The following is a 22898-nucleotide window of genomic DNA, read 5'->3' on the forward strand; positions in this document are numbered from 1 at the left end:
AAATAAATAAATAAAAAGAGAAAAACACAATAAATCTAGTTTGTGTGCTCCTCTGTGGCTGGACAGGATGCGTCTAGTGTGCGTTCACAGCCAGGCCACACATAAAACGGAGTTCCATCAGATGACCCAGCTCCTCCATGGCAGGACCGGATGCATGGGCTTACTGATGCTTTGACAGCACTCCAATAAAAATAACATAAAAGAATGAAGCCAGAGTGCTGATATCATCTGTCCAGCATGCTGTCCACGTGTGCATGAGGGATGTCAAAGGCCAGCAGCGTTAGACGTATTTCCACTTCTGTCCTCAGAAAAACAAATAAATAAACACAATAATCCGGTTGAAGCAGCTCATCCATGGCTGGACAGGATGACTCCAGCCCACTCGAGGGTCCACAGAGGGTGGGTTCTGCCCAGCTGCAGAGACAGGTGGCTGGATGCTGCTGGACTCGATGGGCTGCTTCCAAAAGCGCTTCTCTTCTCTGATCATATTAAAGGAAAAGTGTGTGTCAACCCCTCGGAAGTTGTCCCACATGTTGCACACGTTCCGAGTCACAGAGACTACGTGGTGAGGGCTATGAGGTGCCCGCCTGACCATCTGGCGAGGGACTTTATTGTGCAAATAATTTGGTCTGTTCAAAATCAAACGATGCATGGCTGCCGCTCTGCAACTGAGGTGAGGGCACGATGAACAGCTGCAATCCTCGCACTGAACTGAATTTCCTAGCAAATGCTATTTGCAGGCTGTTGTAGCCAAGTGAGATACTGGCCTAAGTGTTGACTCAACAAGAACATCTGGATTGTTTCATTTCAGTTCCACTGTGGTAGTGCACAGAGGTCACACTACAAGAACTGTGCAACTGTTTGAATACTTATGGACCTGACTGCATGAGATGGCCACAGAAATAAAAGTCGTGATTACTACTTCATGCAAACACAGACGTGGGGAAGTTCTGTAGTCATACCAGTTGGGAGGAGCGAGGGTACGGCTGCAGGCACAGGCTGGCCTGCGTGCTGGCCTGGGCTGTGGCCTGGACGATGTGAGGTCCGTATGGCTGCAGTCTCTGCCACAGTTCCTCTGTGATGAAGGGCATGAAGGGGGAAAGGAGGGCCAGAGACACAGAAACACAGTGATAGAGGATGCTGGTGGCGGCCTGCCTCAGCATGGCACTGTGTTGTGTGCACGTGTCGTTCTGTTGTTGCAGCAGAGGCTTCATGTACTCCTGCAACATACACACAGACATCTGGAACTAAAACATACTCAGGATCATCTCCTCACACAAATCCACAACACATGCCAGTGTTCACTAAATAAGACTATTCGTCTTTTGTGTGAACAGCAGAGAAACATTTCTAACATCAGAACATCAAGAAAGTGTTGACTCAAACCTGATGTTTTTATAACCATTAAAACACTGTTACTAATCAAACCCGTCACTGACAGCTGACTCAGTCAGGACAAATCCTCTTTTTAACTATTATTTATTTTTGTACAAAATGATTTTTTGGAAATAATTGATGTCACCCATCCCAGATATCTCATATAAATATTAGAATATTGTGTAAAAAGATGGTTATAATACTTCACTTAAAGTTTAAGAAACTCCTTATTTCTGCAGTATAAATACCTGATGAGTTCAATCAGAGCAATCCCTCCGTGGTGAGGAAAATAGTCTCTTGATCAATTCCAGGATGGGACATCTACATCCAATGATGATGTAGAGATGCCTGTGCACGGGTTTGTTTAATGTGGGACTGTTAATGCACGTTGACTAACACGGGGCCCTTGACAGATCCTTAGTCTGCTTTCCCAGCCGTTGGGTTACAAGCCATCACCTCCTCCACCTGATCCGTCAGCACAACTTGTTTCACCAGAGCCCCATTAGCCATCACAGTCACAGGGCACACAAGGTACCCACCATGTTTCACACCAACAGGCAATCCCCTTCTTGATCCATTACCCAGGTGTTAAGACACAGATGAAAAGTTAGATTTTGACTAATTCGAGTTCAATATACACAACCGTACTCATGGGCAGACTGTTGACTTGACAGTTGTCCAGAAGATACCTACGGACATTCTCTACCAATAGGGTGAGCCACAGAAGATGGCAGCTGAAAGGGCTGGCTGTTCACAGAGCACTGGATCAAAGCATATTCATGTAAAGCTGATTGGAATGGAAAGGTGTGGTTGGAAAAGATGCCCAAGCAACAGGGTTGAGGTCAGGACTGGACTGTGTTAAGTATTTTTTGGGGAGTTGTCTTATTTTCTGTTTATTGTTTGTCTCACTGCTTTCTCTTGTCTTTCACTTGGGTGCTTGGTGTTAGGTGGTTCCTTCTTGTTTTGCACACCCTGTTTTGGATCTTTCTCTCATAACCTGTCTCTCATCCCCTGCTTATCACTTCCTGTATTTAAGCCCGTCTTTTCCATCATCTCTCTGTCAGATTGTTGTGCTTCACCACCTTCGCTTCCAGCCTGTCTTCTGTGTTTTTGTCTAATGTTTCCCTGCCATGTTTTTTTTAACTATCTGCCTGTTTCCTGGACCCTTCCTTTTGCTTTATGTTTTGGCTACTGTTGCTGTTAACTGACTGTCTCCTCCTGTACAGAACCTTGCAAGTAATTGCAGTAAAACCTTTTGACTGTCTTACTCCTGTGTCTGAGCTCAGTATTTGTGTCCACTCATTCTGGGTTACAGAACCTGTTAGATGACTGCAGCATTGAAAAGACTGTTGAGCAAAGCTGAGCCAATAATGTCGGGGGTGGGGTGGGAGGCTTCACAAGGCATGGACTGAAGCTGGAGTCAGTGCATCAATTGCCACCATGCAGAGACATGTTCAGGAAATGGACTACAACTGTTGCATTTCTAGTGTCAAGACACTCCCAAACCAAAGACAATGTCAGAAGAGTTTGACCTAGACTAAGAAAAAGACCTGCACTGATGTTCCGTGGTCCAAAGGCCTCTTTTCAGATGAAAATAAATTTGCAATTCATTTGGAAATTGAGGTTCCAGAGTCTGGAAGAAGACTGGAGAGGTACAGAATCTATACTGCTTGAAGTCCACTGTGAAATTCCCACAGTGACCGCTGGCGCTGGCTCACTGTGTTTCATCAAGTCCAAAGTCAATGCAGCCATCTACCAGGAGATTTTATAACGCTTCCATCTGCTGACCAGCTTTATAGAAAGGCTGATTTCCTTTTCCAGCAGGACTTGGCTCCTACACACAGTGCAAAAACTACTGGGAACAGACTTGACCATGGTATTACTGTACTTGATTGCCTTAGTAGAGAAGCTTGAATCTTCAACTGGACTGGATTGCTTGACGCAAAAACGTTTCACTTCTAATCGCAGAAGCTTCCTCAGCTAAATTTCTTGCTCTGGTAGTCTGACTTCCGTCTTGGCTCTTGTAGAGAAGAACAAACAGAAGCCAGCAAAAGCTGGAGTTTTAAACCTAACAAGACCCCTCCTGCTGAGAGGCAGACTGCTACTGGCAGTGACTAACAGTTGCTCTAATTAGCACCTATTGTACTCTAGTTAGCACCCTCCTAATGACAGGGCAGCTGTCCCTCCTAATGATGAGACTGACCCCTCTCCTGATGCCTCTCCTGACGACATAAATGACTCATTACCATGAACAAAAGAGTGAAACTGCTTTGATCTGAGTACCCCATTGTAAACAGGTGACAAAGCGTGTCTCAGACCCCCTCCCCCCGGGTTAAGGCTGGGTTTCAACTGTTTCACATACAAAGCTTCCTTCACTCCCCTCTCAAACCATTTCTTTTCTCTGGCTAAGATTTAAAATTGGCTAAGATGTACTTGATTGCATCCATAGACAATACCACACAGATTCTCTGTTGGCTATTGTCAAGAGGAAAAAATGAGACAAAGAATTCAAAACACACACAGCTATGTTCACTTGTACAACTATAGATTCATAGGATTACACTGTATATTCACTCAACAAAACAATAAGTGCAACATTTTTGTTTTTGTTGAACCCTGATACCGTGCACAGATGAAAAAGAGCTGGACCTGGAAAGAGGGCATGGGGGCATTTCTGGTAGATGCCAAGCACAAGCCAGATGCCAACATCCAAGTCTAGAGCTTCTGTGTCCAGAAAGGACCACAATCAAGGTAAGAGGAGACAGTTCCGGATAAACCCCTAGGCCAGTTGAGAGAGGGACTCAATACTCATCTGGATCACATGGCCAGAGAACCTACATCTGCATTAGACATGGAAGCTTTAATGCAAATGTCCAAGGGCAGAAGAATGAGAACCCATGTGAACACCATTCTAAGTGGAGGGAGGCCAAGGTCACCACCATCAGAGAGGGACGAAGGCAAGGAGACCCCAACAGATGGAGCCAAACACACTGATCCTGGAAACACAGAAAAGAAGGAAGGCGCCTGCTGAAGGTAACACACAGGAAAACAAGTAGGAAGGAGAAATAAGGGATGCTCCTGATCCAGATGATGCCTTGGAGATTGAGTGCACCAATATTGGAACCCTTTCCTTCTATCACATGAGGGTCTTCGTTGGAGAATAATTATTAAAAAAAACAAGAAAGCTATCGGCATGAATGACTTATTCTGCTTCCTCCCATGGGGGACACAGGGCTTCTACAGAGGCTGTCCATCCTACTCTGTTTTTGCCAATGACTTCTCCCCATGATAGACCTGTGGATTTTAACTGGACATCCAGGGCCCATGTCCAGGTGTTCTTGGGTCTGTCTCTTTCTCTCTGGCCTTGGGGGCTGCATTCTAGTGATTAACGACTAATGTTGTTCATGTCTTTTAATGTATGCCAAATCAATTTCCATCTTCTGGTTTGAATGACATGTGAGACTGGTAACTGGTTGGTTTTCTGCCAAAGTTCTTTACTGTTAATCTGTGTGGGCTATTTTATTCTTAAAATTTGTCTGAGGCATCTATAAACAAATTTTTGGATGGCATTTATTGCTGTAGAGGAATCTCTCTATGTTTTTGAGCCACATAAGACAGACTTAACATTGGTGTTAAATACCTTAAATTTTGTTTTCCATCTCAATACTTTACTCTTCCAGGCTGGTCTCAAGATGACAAATGCTTGTTGGGCTTCCTGTTTCTCACCTTAACAACACTACCAAGGAATGTGAACTGCTCTACATCTTCAATTTCTTTTTCATTTGTGGTAATGACATCTGTTTTCTGGAATTATTCTCATGCTCTTGTTTTTTTGGGGATTTAAATGCAGACCTATTCTACTGGCAGTATTTTGTAGTTGGCTAATTTGATGTTGTAAATCTTGTAGATGACTAGTGTACAAATACAGTCAGCAAAAATCTGGGCAGGGGGTGGGGGGCAAGAGCCTATCTTAACAGTCACTGGGCATGAGGCAGGGTACACCATGGGCAGGACGTCAGTCTGTCACAGGGCCACATATAGACAAACAAATTCACACCCGCACACACACCTACGGACAATATAAAGCTTTAAATCCACCTAACCTGCATGTCTTTGGATGTGGGAGGAAGCCGGAGCACCCGGAGGGAACTCACGCAAACACAGAGAGAACATGCCATCTCCACACAGAAAGGCCACAGCTGGGAATCAATCCCATGTCCTTCTTGCTGTGAGACAACAGTGCTAACCACTAAGCCACCCTGCTGCCCAACAGCCATAGCTGCAACAGTTAATTATTAATTGTTGGTGGGAAGTGGTTAGTGCACTTGGGTTCAATGCAGAAGGTTCCCGGTTCAATCCCACCCCTGCCACATTTCTCCATGTAATGTGGAGTTGCATCAGGAAGGGCAACTTGTACCAATTCAACATGCAGATCCACCTTGGATTTGATGTGGCGACCTAGAGTGCAAACAAGGGAGCAGCTGAAGGGACTTACTTTACTAAATGTAATTGCCATCTATTTCAGTAATGTGTTAATTGTTTTTCATGTTTTTTTTTTTAATGTGTAAATACTCTGACTTCAGCTTCTTATATAGGATTTTTTTTTTCCTCCTCTTTGAGAGTCAGCAGAATATCTTTAGATTGTGGCCAAAACAAAACATCTTTGGCTTTGAGAAACACTGATCAGTATTTTTCACCAATTTCTGTCATTTTATGTACCAAACCACAAACAAATTAATCCAGAAAATAACACATTCATTGATAATTAAAATATTTGTTCATTGCAGCCCTTTGAAATATGCTGGGATTTTGTCGTTTATTTACATTTTTGACCTGATGACTGTCTTTTTAAGTTTTGGCACTTCATATGCATTACAAGCTTGGATTTTAAAAAATGTTTAAAATGCTGTGTCCATGTGCTGGACCACCCCCGGCTGAGCATCAGCCTGGCACTTTTTTAAATGTCCACCCCAAATTAAATGATTTTTTTTATTAAGGTTTATTAAAAAAAACCCTGTAAAATAAATTATTTCATGACTCAACAGATCATAAGTGTTCTCTGAGAGCACAATGTCTCCTGCTGGCTAATGCTGCTTTGGTACAAGTGCTTGCTACATTCTGATAACATTTGTTTTGTCAACACACATCAGCTATTTGCTCTTCTATCAAAAACTGCAAAATGTGCTAATTTTAGTGAAGAATTTCATAAATCAAGAGAAACATTTCTCGCTAATGAATCACAGAATAGAATAATAAATATATTACTTTTCAAAGTTAACCTGTTGATGCAGACTTTGCACTGAAAAATATAAAGAAAAACAAATTTTCTGTGATTTTCCTTAAGTCGAACAATATGATAATATGCGTATTACCAACGTATAACAAGGACATGTACTAAGTTTTACAAAATTCCTCCTAAAATGTGAGAGAAGTTGATTTTAGAATGCAGGGACCAACTCATGAAACTGACGGAGTCTAGATTTGTTAATTAATGATGAATTAATGGTAAAATGGGCCCAAGTAGAACTATATAGTAATATGCATATTACCAACCTATGGCAAGGACTTGTACCCTTTTCAGGAGAGACACCCTTTTCAGGAGAGACAGAGAGAGAGAGAGAGAGAGAGAGAGAGAGAGAGAGAGATCACCACAAATTGGAGAGCTGATCAATATATTAATTAACCCCTTTAATGCTCGGGCAGGAATATAAAGGTAAGGTGAAAGAAGTAAAAGAACTAAGATTTCTTCTATGCACACAAAACTTTTATTTCAAATTCTGTTCAGAAATTTGTCCAGTCGATGTTAACTAGGACTTCACATTTGCCAACACAATCCATCCCCTCACAGGTGCCTAATATGACCAGCCTTGGGATTTAATTAGGACATTGTTAAAAAGAAACGGTGACATTTCTGTCAAAAACAACTTTGTTCGTTGTGAAGCTGTAGGCAGTGAAGCAATGGACAAAAGATGCCTGATGCCCAGTTCTCCAATCACATCCACAGACGCTTGTAATTCATTCATAAATGTCCTCAGTGTCTTGAAAGCTTCCCTCACTGGCCTACTTTGTTTGCTTTCACTCTGTTCTGAAGTGAGCCTGCTTTGAGAGGGACATTGCTGGACATGGTATTTTAATACTGGCAGGATGATTTTCTGTCATAAGAGTCATAAAAAGGATGCGTGTGGAAGGTCCTTTATCACCAAATTGCTACTGATATCAAGTGCCAAAGTTTAAATAGATTCTTACCACTGGATATGGCATTATAATACAGGTGGCAACACTGTAAATAAGTCCCCCCCAGCCACACACCCCAGACTATATGTTTCATCTAGTGCGGAAGAGGACACACATGGGGAAAAGATAGCACCTCTGCACATCCAGGAATCTGGGCGTAACCTCAAGGAACTCAGCCTTGAGGTTGCCACACACCCCAAATGGGTATATCAAACCATCCCACATGCAGGAGCAGGCCAGGCACAAGTCACAGATCCCCTGCTCCAACCCCAGACAGGGATCAAACCACACAGAGGGGGGAGGCCAATGCTCCACCTAAGACCAGTCACCAAGACAAGACCAGGCAACATTACCAAGCAACGCTGTTGTGGCATGAAGCTGAAGCTGCAGCCCTGAAATCAAAGGGAGAACAACCGCTCCCTGCCAGTTCCAGGGATGCACCCCATACCAACCATCCAGAAGGTGAAAAACATTACACAGACAGAGCGCCTGCCTCCTCAGTTTGGCTTGAGTGTTGAAGGTTCCCGGTTCAAACCCCACCCTGCCACATTTCTCCATGTAATGTGGTGCTGTATCAGGAAGGGCATCCGGCGTAAAACTCAACATGCAGAACCACCTCACATCTGCTGTGGCAACACCACGGGAGCAGCTGAAGGGACTTACAAACTTACTTTTACTGTAAAAATCATTGAGGGCTTTTTTAATTTGCAAATCCCATATCAATCAATCAATCAATCAATCAATTTTTTTTATATAGCGCCAAATCACAACAAACAGTTGCCCCAAGGCGCTTTATATTGTAAGGCAAGGCCATACAATAATTATGCAAAACCCCAACGGTCAAAACGACCCCGTGAGCAAGCACTTGGCTACAGTGGGAAGGAAAAACTCCCTTTTAACAGGAAGAAACCTCCAGCAGAACCAGGCTCAGGGAGGGGCAGTCTTCTGCTGGGACTGGTTGGGGCTGAGGGAGAGAACCAGGAAAAAGACGTGCTGTGGAGGGGAGCAGAGATCAATCACTAATGATTAAATGCAGAGTGGTGCATACAGAGCAAAAAGAGAAAGAAACAGTGCATCATGGGAACCCCCCAGCAGTCTACGTCTATAGCAGCATAACTAAGGGATGGTTCAGGGTCACCTGATCCAGCCCTAACTATAAGCTTTAGCAAAAGGAAAGTTTTAAGCCTAATCTTAAAAGTAGAGAGGGTGTCTGTCTCCCTGATCTGAATTGGGAGCTGGTTCCACAGGAGAGGAGCCTGAAAGCTGAAGGCTCTGCCTCCCGTTCTACTCTTACAAACCCTAGGAACTAAAGTAAGCCTGCAGTCTGAGAGCGAAGCGCTCTATTGGGTGATATGGTACTACGATGGTCCCTAAGATAAGATGGGACCTGATTATTCAACACCTTATAAGTAAGAAGAAGAATTTTAAATTCTATTCTAGAATTAACAGGAAGCCAATGAAGAGAGGCCAATATGGGTGAGATATGCTCTCTCCTTCTAGTCCCCGTCAGTACTCTAGCTGCAGCATTTTGAATTAACTGAAGGCTTTTTAGGGAACTTTTAGGACAACCTGATAATAATGAATTACAATAGTCCAGCCTAGAGGAAATAAATGCATGAATTAGTTTTTTCAGCATCACTCTGAGACAAGACCTTTCTGATTTTAGAGATATTGCGTAAATGCAAAAAAGCAGTCCTACATATTTGTTTAATATGCGCTTTGAATGACATATCCTGATCAAAATGACTCCAAGATTTCTCACAGTATTACTAGAGGTCAGGGTAATGCCATCCAGAGTAAGGATCTGGTTAGACACCATGTTTCTAAGATTTGTGGGGCCAAGTACAATAACTTCAGTTTTATCTGAGTTTAAAAGCAGGAAATTAGAGGTCATCCATGTCTTTATGTCTGTAAGACAATCCTGCAGTTTAGCTAATTGGTGTGTGTCCTCTGGCTTCATGGATAGATAAAGCTGGGTATAATCTGCGTAACAATGAAAATTTAAGCAATACCGTCTAATAATACTGCCTAAGGGAAGCATATATAAAGTGAATAAAATTGGTCCTAGCACAGAACCTTGTGGAACTCCATAATTAACTTTAGTCTGTGAAGAAGATTCCCCCATTTACATGAACAAATGTAATCTATTAGACAAATATGATTCAAACCACCGCAGCGCAGTGCCTTTAATACCTATGGCATGCTCTAATCTCTGTAATAAAATTTTATGGTCAACAGTATCAAAAGCAGCACTGAGGTCTAACAGAACAAGCACAGAGATGAGTCCACTGTCCGAGGCCATAAGAAGATCATTTGTAACCTTCACTAATGCTGTTTCTGTACTATGATGAATTCTAAAACCTGACTGAAACTCTTCAAATAGACCATTCCTCTGCAGATGATCAGTTAGCTGTTTTACAACTACCCTTTCAAGAATTTTTGAGAGAAAAGGAAGGTTGGAGATTGGCCTATAATTAGCTAAGATAGCTGGGTCAAGTGATGGCTTTTTAAGTAATGGTTTAATTACTGCCACCTTAAAAGCCTGTGGTACATAGCCAACTAACAAAGATAGATTGATCATATTAAGATCGAAGCATTAAATAATGGTAGGGCTTCCTTGAGCAGCCTGGTAGGAATGGGGTCTAATAAACATGTTGATGGTTTGGATGAAGTAACTAATGAAAATAACTCAGACAGAACAATCGGAGAGAAAGAGTCTAACCAATACCGGCATCACTGAAAGCAGCCAAAGATAACGATACGTCTTTGGGATGGTTATGAGTAATTTTTTCTCTAATAGTTAAAATTTTGTTAGCAAAGAAAGTCATGAAGTCATTACTAGTTAAAGTTAATGGAATACTCAGCTCAATAGAGCTCTGACTCTTTGTCAGCCTGGCTACAGTGCTGAAAAGAAACCTGGGGTTGTTCTTATTTTCTTCAATTAGTGATGAGTAGAAAGATGTCCTAGCTTTACGGAGGGCTTTTTATAGAGCAACAGACTCTTTTTCCAGGCTAAGTGAAGATCTTCTAAATTAGTGAGACGCCATTTCCTCTCCAACTTACGGGTTATCTGCTTTAAGCTACGAGTTTGTGAGTTATACCACGGAGTCAGACACTTCTGATTTAAAGCTCTCTTTTTCAGAGGAGCTACAGCATCCAAAGTTGTCTTCAATGAGGATGTAAAACTATTGACGAGATACTCTATCTCCCTTACAGAGTTTAGGTAGCTACTCTGCACTGTGTTGTTATATGGCATTAGAGAACATAAAGAAGGAATCATATCCTTAAACCTAGTTACAGCGCTTTCTGAAAGACTTCTAGTGTAATGAAACTTATTCCCTACTGCTGGGTAGTCCATCAGAGTAAATGTAAATGTTATTAAGAAATGATCAGACAGAAGGGAGTTTTCAGGGAATACTGTTAAGTCTTCTATTTCCATACCATAAGTCAGAACAAGATCTAAGATATGATTAAAGTGGTGGGTGGACTCATTTACTTTTTGAGCAAAGCCAATAGAGTCTAATAATAGATTAAATGCAGTGTTGAGGCTGTCATTCTCAGCATCTGTGTGGATGTTAAAATCGCCCACTATAATTATCTTATCTGAGCTAAGCACTAAGTCAGACAAAAGGTCTGAAAATTCACAGAGAAACTCACAGTAACGACCAGGTGGACGATAGATAATAACAAATAAATGGTCCAAACATTTTTATGATTTGAGGTGGTACAACTGTGTTGAGTGTAAAGTTGTGTTTCTCACCACATAAACGTCACAGAGGCTGTGTGTCCAAAAGGAATAGAGGGCAGATGTGACTGTGTGCAGCTCATAGGCTTCAAAGCTTCGCTCACATTGTGTGACTGTGCTGTAGAGCCGAGAACAAATCCAGCGGTCCATGTTGGTCACAGGAGTGGTCTGAAAAATGCAAAAAACCAATGTCAGCTCTCATTGCAAACTAGAAACACTTGTGGAAAATCGAAGACATGACTTTAATGTTTTGCTTTAAAGTTCACTTCTCTGCCAGCTTTACTACTTTTGTTTTAGTGCCCAGATCTGCTTTTTTTATATATATACAAATATGCTTCAACATTTTCTGGTTTCCATTTCAGCCCGTTTTCACTACGTTTGATTGAAATCTGATTATTACTCAAACAAATAATGAAACTAACCAACAAGCAGGCAAAGGTGAAACTCCTTTTTTGTTTTTTGTACCTTCTCCAGTGTTTCCACTTGTGATGTGTTGTTCTCCAACACGCCCAGTGTGAAGCGTAATGTCTGCCACATTTTATTACAGAAGTGTCTGCAGCTCAGAACCTGAGAGACGGACAGACTGGTGTCTTCTCCTGAAGGACACACACAAAGTCACAGTCAGATGACATTTAGTAACAGCTCCAACTCTGAATGACATTAGGTGAAGTATATCCCAGCATGCCTTAGTCCCACCTCTGCACCCTATTACTCATGTGGGTGCCATCACTGATACCTCACCTAGATTTACTGAATTGAATGCCATTTCACTGGGTGTGCTGACGAAACATGCAACTTCAGCTATATGTACAATGTGTCTCCAACTGGTTCAAAATGCTGCTGCAAGAATTTTGACAAAAAGCAGAAAGAAGCCTACATTACACCTATTCTGGCCTCCCTTCACTGGCTTCCTGTCTCTGTGAGGTCTAATTTTAAGGTTCTGTTACTAATTCAGAAAATTATTCAAGTAGTAGCACCTAGCTGACCCAATTACACCCTATGTACCAGCCTGGGCTCAGTGTTCTCAGGGTACAGGACTATTTTGTATCCCCTAAGGTTAAAAAAGTCAGCAGACCACACAGCCTTTTCTTATTGTGCGCCTGTTTTGAGGAACAATCTCACTGTGGAAATAAGTCAGATTTTGTAGGGACATTAAGAGCCGAAATCTTGTAAGTTTCAAGTGGGGGGGGGGTGATATATCATGTTTCAGTAGGCCACTGAAGTTTTTTAGGGGAAGATGTATTGTCCAAACGGACAAATATGATTTTTATCCAAAAATCCCTTTGGGAGGAAAATTACGGCCCTTTTTAGTGTAGGGGTTAAAGGGGCCAAAACAGTGACATAGTCAAAATGTGGATTTTGACCTTTGAATATTTTTGTGCATCCTCAGTAAACCTCATTGATCTTATGGTATATGAATGTATGGATGGAGTTCTCCCATTTAGTGTTATATTTTTCAAGGCTAACTGAGGGCGCCGCCTATAGGTGGTGCTTCAAGTCACAACTTTTGGCATTTTGGGCTACATATGGGACCCTCCCAGGGCCTGTGACCTGAATAAGCCTTGCTCATTTATGCATATTTGGATACACTGGGACAAGTTCTTTCCAAATTTGCATAAATGACGGTGACTTAGTTAGGGCGTTTTTGCATAGATGCCGCTCTTTATGATAAGAACGCGATATTTGGTGATTTTCATTTGGCCATATCTCGGTGCGCCCCCTATGGATTTCAGTAAAACTTGTTTTATTATGTTCCTCTGTATCTCTGCTATTCAGGGTAAAGATATCAGGAAGGCTTTTTGCCTCATGAGGCAAACACCTTATTGATATCTGCAGAGAGTCATCCCACACAAGGCAGCGGGTCCTGACGGGCTCACAGGCAGGGTGCTCAAAGAATGCTCCTCTCAGCCGGGTGGGCCTCTTGCCAGGCTGGTCCAGCTTCTCCTGGATTCTAGTTCTGTTCTCAAGCAATGGAAGGAATCTTTCATAATTCCAGTTCCCAAAAAAACACCTGCTAAGGGAGCAGAGGGACTACAGACCAGTAGCCTTAACATCAGTGCTGTGTAAATGTATGGAGAGGGTCGTGTGTAAACACCTTATAGACCTACTGTCGGACAAACTGGACCCATTCCAGTTTGCCTACAAGGCAAACCGAGGTGTGGAAGATGCAAGTCTCACTCTTTTAGACACTGTCACCAAACATCTGGGCTCTGCACACCCACACACAAGGATTTTATTCATGGACTTCTCCTCAGCTTTTAATACCATAAATAGAAATAACCTGTTGCATTGTCTCTCTGACCTTCATGTTCATCCCACACTGATTTTATAGATTAAGAGTTTTTTACTGGATAAACCACAACTGGTGTTTTTAAATGGTTTTAAGTCAACTAAGCTGGTTTTAAAAACAGGACTCCCACAAGGCTGTGTTTATCTCCCATTCTCTTCTCTGTATATACCAATAACATCTCCTGTAGCAGTGAAGGAATTACTCTTTTTAAATATGCAGGTGACATGGCTCTGGTGGCGCACTTGACTGACACTGATGCCCTGTCCCACTACCAGCTCACATTCAGCAACTTGGTCCAGACATATTCTGAACATTCCCTGGAACTGAACATTTCTAAGACCAAGGAGCTGTGCTGTGGGGGCAGAGACAAAACACCATCTTCACTGTTCAGCCACTCAGCATCCAGGGTCAGATGGTGGAGCAGGTTCAGTCATTCAAGTACCTCGGAACAGAGATCGACACTGGCCTGTCTTTCTTAACACACAGTGACACTGTCTACAAAAAAGCACAACAGCATCTCCATCTTCTGAGGAAATAGGACTTTCCACATCAGCAAGGACATTTTAATTCTGGTCTATAAATCCCTCACTGAATCGCTTCTTATTTTCAATATGTCATCCTGGTACAATTTCTTCAGTGGTGGGCACAGATAACCAAAAAATTAACTTCGATAACAGATAATCAGATAACTGAAAAGTTATCTTTGATAAAGATAAACCGATAAACCACCCAAAAATATATCAGAAGTTACAGATAACCGATAAATTCCAGTATTGTCTCTGGTACATTTGCAACTACTAACAAGCTGAATTTGAGTTTTAACACCACGATCGCTTTTGGAAGCATCAAAAGCGACAATAGACCCAAACAATGAGCCCACACTTCCATGTTTGAACATCCTGCCCCCTGCTGGAAGCTCTTGTTTACTACACGGCTTCTAGCACAGAAGCACCCTGAAAGCAGCCACAAAGCCAGTTCTCTACCAATCACAACGCTCCGGTCAGGCGGAGGTCTTGGAAAATAAAGTCATGCTGACTTATGGTTTGGTGTGAATACTGATAGAATAACTCCATTAATGTCAATTCTGTCATTTGTACAAAGTTCAAATATAACATATATCTTTTAATGTTGAATAATGCACTAATTCTGAGGTTTTGTAACAAACACAGACAGATTGCAAAGGATTCTGGGTAAAAGTGCCTCTGCTAAACACTGATTGGTTCAGTCATTCATTATGTAAACCAACACGTTAATGTGACGTGTGTTGGTGTTTACAGATAAATGTGCTTTTGTAAAATATTCCATTTTTTATTTGTAAAAACAGGCATTTTTTTATTTTACGGAGCCCTGGAAGTGTCATCGCAAAATGTTTTGCATGTGGAGAGAATGTGCGCACATTTTATTAGTGCCGTGCGCACGTTTTATGATATTGTAAAACGTGCACTCAATATTGTCTTGACACATAAATGTTGGCTTTACACTGTGCGAGTTTTGGCCCTTTTTCAGATGATTTTTCATTCATGCGAGAAGTTTTTGGACCGAGTTTCAGGTTAATCGTGCATCCTGCATCGTGTAGTGTACGTGGAGTAACAAGGTGCATTTAACATCTCACGACCACCTCCTGATCGCCGATCGGATGGTCAGATGAAAATCAAACCTGTTTGATATTATTCTGGTCGGCCGTCGTGAAGGTATCCTGCTGCTGAAGAGCTACAAGCATCCAACCCGTCGCATTGTGCCTGTGCAAACACCGCAGAGCTGTCTTGTAATGTTTTTTTTTGTTGTTTTGTTTTTAAACTTTGATGTCTCCCATCGAGAGTTTTTGTAAATTAAGTTTGACAAAAAAGGTTACATTTTGCTTCTGGAAACAGGAGTTCGACATGTAGTTTTTGAACGTACAATGTGTGTGAGAACATAAATCGTGCACTCTGAACTTTTGTTGTACAGTTTGAACTGAGAGTACAGTGCTTAAAAATATACAGTGTCTGCTCAGTTTCAGGACGAATACTGCCAATCTACTGCCATGAACACTACTGGCCAGTAGATGGCAGTAGAGGCCTTGAAAACTTGCCAAAACAAAATTCCACATAATCTGTGTCTGCTACATTTAAGATGCGTGGAATTTAACAAACGCAAATACAATAACAACGTCTATAAACCCAGAGAATATATTCACGAAAGTTTTAGGCACTAGAGTTTAATGCTGTTGTCCGTGGAGCCTGAACAGAGTGTCTGAAATGCATTTGTCCTGCCGTGAATGTACTGAGATTACCCTGTCCTACCCATAATGCACTGCTGGGCACAGCATGTGCTCACTAAAACCTTAAAAATTAGCACATTACTTTAAAACTAAAACATATATCTGATATTTTCACTTTATAAAACTTCAGACATGACAGTAATTTTAAATAACTTGTCCAAAATTAGTTTGGTTAAAATTTGAACCATAAGTTAAAAATGTATGCCTCTGGAGGACTTGGGTGATATTGCCAGTGTATCAGTATGGTGTTAACAGGAATATTTTTTTTTTTTTTTTTTGTGACAAGTTCTCCTTTGCCTGCAGAAGATAGAGTGGTTTCTCCTGGAAACAACTCTCTTCTGTTTGCAGAGGGTGGAACTATACATCTGTTAGGAAACGTTTAACAGGTAGGTGCTCAACTGATTTTAAATTTTAAAAATGTTTGCCATTGTTCAGCCTTGTTTACTACTTTATCAGTCTAAAAGTTATCGGACAAAAATTAATCGGAAGATAATTAGTCTGATAATGGTTTTTAAAGTTATCTAAAAAGATAATCCGATAATGAAAACATTATCTTCAACAATTATCTGTTATCGGATTATCGGAACTGTGCCCACCACTGAATTTCTTCTCTAAACAAAGAAATAAGCTTCTCCGCACTATCAGTCATGCAAGCAAAATAACTGGCACACCCCAAACCCCCCTGTCTGAACTATACAGTCACTCAGTGACCAGGAAAGCCACCCTGATCACTGAGGACCCCTCACACCCCCTCCACCACTCCTTCCAGTTACTGCCATCAGGCAGGCGGTACAGAGTTCCTCTGGCCCGCAAAAATATTTGTAAGAAATCTTTTATTCCCTCTGCTGTAGTAGCCCTTAATAAGACCAGATAGATGCTTTTGCTGCCAATTGTGTTGCAAATCAATCTTTTTTTTTCAGTGAAGTTTTGTGTGAAGCGAGTTGTTGAAGAAGGATTTCTGTGACCTTTGTGGGACAGACAAAGTTTATTACCTCCACCAAGGAGGTTATGTTTTCGGTCGCGTTTGTTTGTTTGTCTGTCTGTTTGTCAGCAGGATAACTCAAAATGTTTTGAATGGATTTTGATGAAATTTTGTGGAGTGGTTGGAAATGACAAGAGGAACAAGTGATTAAATTTTAGTGGTGATCCGGATCACGATGCGGATCCTGATGCTAACGTGTTAGCATGTCTATGGCATTTTCGATGTTAAAAGTTAGCATTAAGCAGTTGCAGCTGTCATCACGTTCGGGTGCATTTGTTTTCAAATTGTAATATTTCTTATATTTATTTTTGTTTATATATTAATAATCTATTGATTATTATATACAATTTTAGAGAAAGAAACAAAAAGAAATAGAGGGAATCTTTTTAGGGTCAGTGACCCTATGGCCTTGTTTAGAGAAGTGTTTCATAAATGTTAAAAAAAATTCATATATTTGCAGTTTAGTTGAATAATAAATTGAATTTTGTCTTATTTGTTTTTGTCTATAAGCACATGCAATATCAATGTCAGTGCTCAGATGACAGTAGCTTCTGGGAAAGGTGCAAGTTGCAATAAACTGTGATGCCAAGCGCTAAGGATACATGCTATCCAGTCACAGCAGATGAAACTTTTTTTTACTACTGAGCAAACATCATTGTTAGACTTTTTTAGGTTCAATGATTCCACGGTGTGTAGATGTTATGGCGTCAGTGACCCCATGGCCTTGGAGGAGGTTTGCACTCTCTGAGTGCTTCTAGTTCTATTCTATTTTAACTACTGAACGAACCTTTTCTGTTTTCAATGTTTGTTTGTTTGTTTTTTTTGTCAGGCATGGCGTTGGCGTGGCTCTCACCAGGGATGGAGTAAGTAAAAGGTTTAACTGTCAAAGCAAGCAGGGAGTCGGTACACAGGTGATCCAGCTGAGGCGTGGTTCAACAGACAGGCACAGGTCAAAATACACAGCTACTCTATTTTGGATTAATTTGACCCTCAACAAAGTTTTCATTGGACAATCATTACCTCCAATTCCAAGGTAAGGTGTACAATTTTCTCTTTTTCCGACTCCATGTTGTAAATTTGCAGATTTTTCTGCTAAATGTATGTGATCCCGAAATGTAATCAGCGTGTGCACTACAAAAACTATTGAAATATGAGAGTAAAGAGTGAAAGCATTAAAGCGTCAAATCACAGCCTTTTGCAGTGTCTGATTTAACAGGTGTATGTCAGGCTGCGGGTCCGAGTCTGAGCACAGTGTGAAAAAAAAAATAAACGGTTGGGCTTTTAGTCACGGAAATGACTCCAGTCCCACTTTCCTCAAATCTGTGAGTGTCATCAATTAACTTTAATTACCTCTGCTCTGGGTTTTTAATGGAAATACATTGCAATCGGACAGGACATTTTTTTTTTTATGTGAATGAAAATCAGTTATACAAAATCAAATCTGTTATATACGGTGTTTATTACATGGAAAACAAGACAAAAACATCGGACTGTCGGTGACTGCAAATATCTGGTTTATACGATGACGTTTTAGGTGAGTTTTACTGTACATGGGACTGTACAAAAATTTATCTCGCAAAGCTTTGACAATGAAGTCACTTCCAACCCACATGGCTGAATTTATTCTCCCAAATTTTTCTTCTGTTTGGATCTGAAGGGAATCTGTACATTTTGAACCCCTTGTTGTGTTTATCTGCACATTCAAATGCATAACAACCCGGCATTTTCAGCGAATAAATAAATAAAATAGCTGGATTTACATGCAGACACATTAATAGTAAACACTATTTTGGCCCCAAGATGGCACCACGAGTCATGTGACTGGTTTTTGTTTTTTGGCTCGTCATGTCGCTACTGTCTGAATAAAGGAACTGTACTCTGACCCACCCAAACAATAGGGAAAGGCTACACACACAACTGCACACCCGCTCACCCCACCAACAGCATCATCAAGTTTGCTGATTGTTGAGGGGAATGAGTGTTCATACCAGGATGAGGTGGAATTACTCCTTACAGAGGAATCAAAGTACTTTGTTCATCCAAAGCTCCAAAGTGCTCCCTCAGGAGCAGAGATGTCATCTGAGAGGTTACCAGATGGCTCCTCGGAAGCAAACACATCAGGAAGTCGGCTGGGTGGCCTTACAGGAGGAGAGACATCATCTGGGGTGGCTGTCCTGCCTCACAGGAGCAGGTATGAGATCCGGTAGGCAGCCAGGTGACCCCTCAGAAGTTATCAGGAAGGTGGCCCCTGGGAGCAGAAACATCAATGAGGGCAGCCAGGATGTGCAACGTCATCATGAGGGTGGGTGAGTGGCCCTTTAGGAGGCAGGACATCATCAGGAGGATGACCAGCCAGTTCTTCTGGAGGCAAGAAGTCACTGCGGGTGCGAACAAGCAGCTCCTCGGGAACTGGGATATCTACTGCAAAGTGGGAGGATGTTCCCTTGGGAGGCAAGACATCATTGGGGTGCAACTGCATGACCCCTCGGGGCAAAGCTGTCTTATGGGAGGTGGCCAGGCAGCCCCAGCAGGGTCAAACATATCCAGGAGTTGATCTGCAGGCAGTAGCTTGCACAGAAATCCAGGATGATGGCCTGGTTTCCCACCCAAGGCAGGAAAAATTCCAAGAGCCATCACTTCCCCAGGAAAAGGAACTGGGGAGGTCCTGTGGTGTGTCTGTGGCAACCTCCAGCGTTGCCACAGTGCGGTGAGGGCAAACTCCATAGTTGGGTCTGATGATGCTGTAATGGCGACCTCCAGGGCAAGCTCAAGGGCTGCAGCTCCCTCCGGAGCAGCCTCGAGGACTGCAGCTCCCCCTGGTGCAGCTTCCAGGACTGCAGCTCCCTCCGGAGGGGCCTCAGGGACTGCAGCTCCCTCCGGAGGGGCCTCAGGGACTGCAGCTCCCTCCGGAGGGGCCTCAGGGACTGCAGCTCCCTCCGGAGGGGCCTCAGGGACTGCAGCTCCCTTCGGAGGGGCCTCAGGGACTGCAGCTCCCTCCGGAGGGGCCTCGAGGACTACACCTCCCTTCGGAGGGGCCTCGAGGACTGCAGCTCCCTCTGGACCGGCGTCGAAGACTACGGCTTCCTCCGGAGCGGCTTCCTCGTGGAGCGGCCTTAAGGACGGCGGTGTCCTCTGGAGCTAGTGGTTGACATCTCCTTTGAAGCTTGAGTATTGCTGCCTCTTTTCCTTGGTCTCCAGCACACGGCCATCTGCACCAGGCGAGACGTGGCAGGGGCTGTGGTGTGGTGGGCGCTGAAGGCTGCAGAGGAGTGCTGGATGTTGAAAGATTGCAGAGGAGTGGTGGGTGCTGAAGGCTGCAGGGGCATGTGGAGTCTGTAAATGAGGTCTGAGAAAGTGTGTTGGTAGAGGACAATTGACTATAAAACAGAGAGCATTAACTGTATGGTCATGAAGAGAGACGGGGTTATTAATGACTGTGGGTGATATAGAAGACTGAAAAAAATGGAGCAACAGGGCCATTTGAGTCTGGATCATACAATAATGATATAGGATCCTTGATGCATGGAGGAATCCTGTTGTGTAAGAAGTTATTTTAGCTGACTAAGATTGGGGTAAGCAGGAAGTAAGTCAAGTAAAGTTGTTGAATGAGCCCAAAAATCTTGTTCTTTTAGTTACTGTCAGTACTGTCAGTGAAATCTAGGAATAGATCCCAGTTCTTCAAAAACACTTCAGCTTTGTTATGGAAGTCAAGTACGTCTGGGTCCTCTTCTGAGTCCAAACAACGATCTCCAATCAGATTGGGAATCAGAATCAGAAGAGTTTTAATGAATGTTACACACTGCAGGTGGAGGCTTTGATGGTAAATATATTTCTGGGTGACAGACCCAGTAAGGAAGCCTGCCCTCATTAAACCGGACACTCGTTTTAATTTGTTGAAATAAAACAAATAAATCAAAACATTAAGGAGCAGCTTGGACTGAAGGTGTGTTTTTGTCTTAATGCATTGTGTAGCTTTTCAGATGTCAAGCACATCCCCCGGACGGACTTTGTCGTGCCTGTAGTTTGCTCTTAATATGAATAATATCAAACAAAATACAATGATCAGATGGTACACATTTTTAGCAGATTTGCCTTATTCACAGACCACATGGTGCAAAAAAAATGATTATGGTTGATTTAAGGAAAATTAATCAATTTCTCAAAATATTTCAAAGAGTTAGTCTCCATGGAAAACAGTTTTTTCTGCTCCAGGATCTATTGTTCACTGCAGTTATTCACAGTCTCTACTGTTCCTCTGGTCATCAAGATACAATTGTACTCACTTCTTTAAAAATAGTGCTCTCTGTGTTTATGGTGACTCACTCACCTTGAATATTGTGAGAGCAAAGGGCAAAGCGCAGTGCATCAGTACCACACTGTGGGATTCCGTTGGGGAACTCTTTCCTCTGCACAGACAATAATTAAAACAGATAAATTAGGATTGAAGTTGGCTCCAAAGAAAAAAGAAAAAAAAAAAAAAAAAACTAGGGAGGAGGATGCTGACCTGTGCTTCCATGGCAACAATCCGTTCCCTGGGCTCAAGATTTCCTTCCTTCACTTTTTCCTGAAGTTTCTGTGAGAAGAAATTTTTTTTTTTTGACTGAATGTCATCATTTGCTGTTAGTTTTCTCCTGCTTGGTTCTCCATCCATCCCTACTCATTTACCCTTTTGACAACAGGCTTGTGCCTTCATGACACACTTTCTCATAATTTTTGTATGAATGAAGCCCAACAGCCTTGTATATAAAATATTGCATAAGATTCATACTAATAGTAGACGTATGAACAAAAGGCAAAAATGGCGTGCAAATAAAGATTTGACTTATAAAACCATACACACAAACATACACTGTCTTCAGAAATCACACACTGCTCTGAACTGTGTGCATGTTTATGTGTCCCATCAACACGCCCGCATTCAATCACAAACGTTCAAAACACACAAAGCCCGAAATTTGGATGTATCACAGCAACCAAGAGGAACAGCAGGATGCGTTTCTGAAACAGAAATTGAGGTGTTTCTGTGCATCACAACAATGAGATCACAAAAAACAAAACAATAAGTGCAGTGACTGGCAACGCGAGTTGTCCATAAGTAGTTTTGAACTCAAACATTCGTAACCACTGTTCACTCATGATGCAAAGAAAACTTTAACAAGCACAACACAAGAATGATGTCACCACACTGCTGTCTTTAGGAAGACAAAATCTCTAGAAATAACATTTGTGCAGCAAAAAAAAAATTACAGAAAATTGCAGGAGGAAAACGATGCGTCATGTCACTACAGCAGACAGGACGTCGTGCATCTGTTGACAATAGTCCAATCGTGTCCACTAATATATTTCCATTTCAGCAGCTGTGGTGCACTGATGAATTATTAAACATGATTTATATCCAAGTCAACTTTTACACTGAACAAAAATATAAATGCAACACTTTTGGTTTTTCTCCCATTTTTCATAAGCTAAAGACAAATGCTTTTGGAGATGCCTTATGGTGGAGAAATGAACATTCAATTCACGGTCAACAGCTCTGGTGGACATTCCTGCAGTCAGCATGCCAATCGCATGCTCCCTCAAAACCACACGTGCAGATGTGTTGTGTGGGGGGGCACGCGAAGCACATGCACACGTGAGGGGAGAACGCCACATGCGTACTCAGCAACTTCACGGTCGTGGGGGCACTTAGACAAATTTCACATCCACCTCGACAGTGATTGTCTCCGGACTGTTTTCGTGATGATAGTACGAATGGCCACATTTTTTTTTTAAGTGCCATGCGATTGGTGTGTCACCTGGAATTTGGCCAACACCTGCCGCGAGAGGGATCGACGGGCTCGCACAGCGCACACTCTGTCTTTCAGCTGCTGGTGTGCGCAAATAGTTGTAGCAACAGGTGTACAAGGAGTTGAAAGGAGGTACAAAATTACACGTTTTGCACACGATTCCTGCTTCATGCCCACTTTCTGTGCAAATTGACCAAATTCGCCCTTAATAATGTTTCTACTGC

General features: G+C 42.2%; 1 protein-coding gene across 1 annotated transcript in view; it reads right to left on the reverse strand.

The window, feature by feature from the left end:
* Nucleotides 1-22898, reverse strand: part of vars2 (valyl-tRNA synthetase 2, mitochondrial) — a 136903-nt gene that overhangs the window by 17261 nt on the left and 96744 nt on the right. Inside the window, 5 exon segments of the mRNA XM_034160910.1 lie at nucleotides 963-1220; nucleotides 11372-11524; nucleotides 11822-11952; nucleotides 21216-21294; nucleotides 21393-21461. Coding sequence (XP_034016801.1) covers nucleotides 963-1220; nucleotides 11372-11524; nucleotides 11822-11952; nucleotides 21216-21294; nucleotides 21393-21461 — 690 coding nt within the window.

Source organism: Thalassophryne amazonica, chromosome 20, assembly GCF_902500255.1.
Source record: "Thalassophryne amazonica chromosome 20, fThaAma1.1, whole genome shotgun sequence".
Lineage (NCBI taxonomy): Eukaryota > Metazoa > Chordata > Actinopteri > Batrachoidiformes > Batrachoididae > Thalassophryne > Thalassophryne amazonica.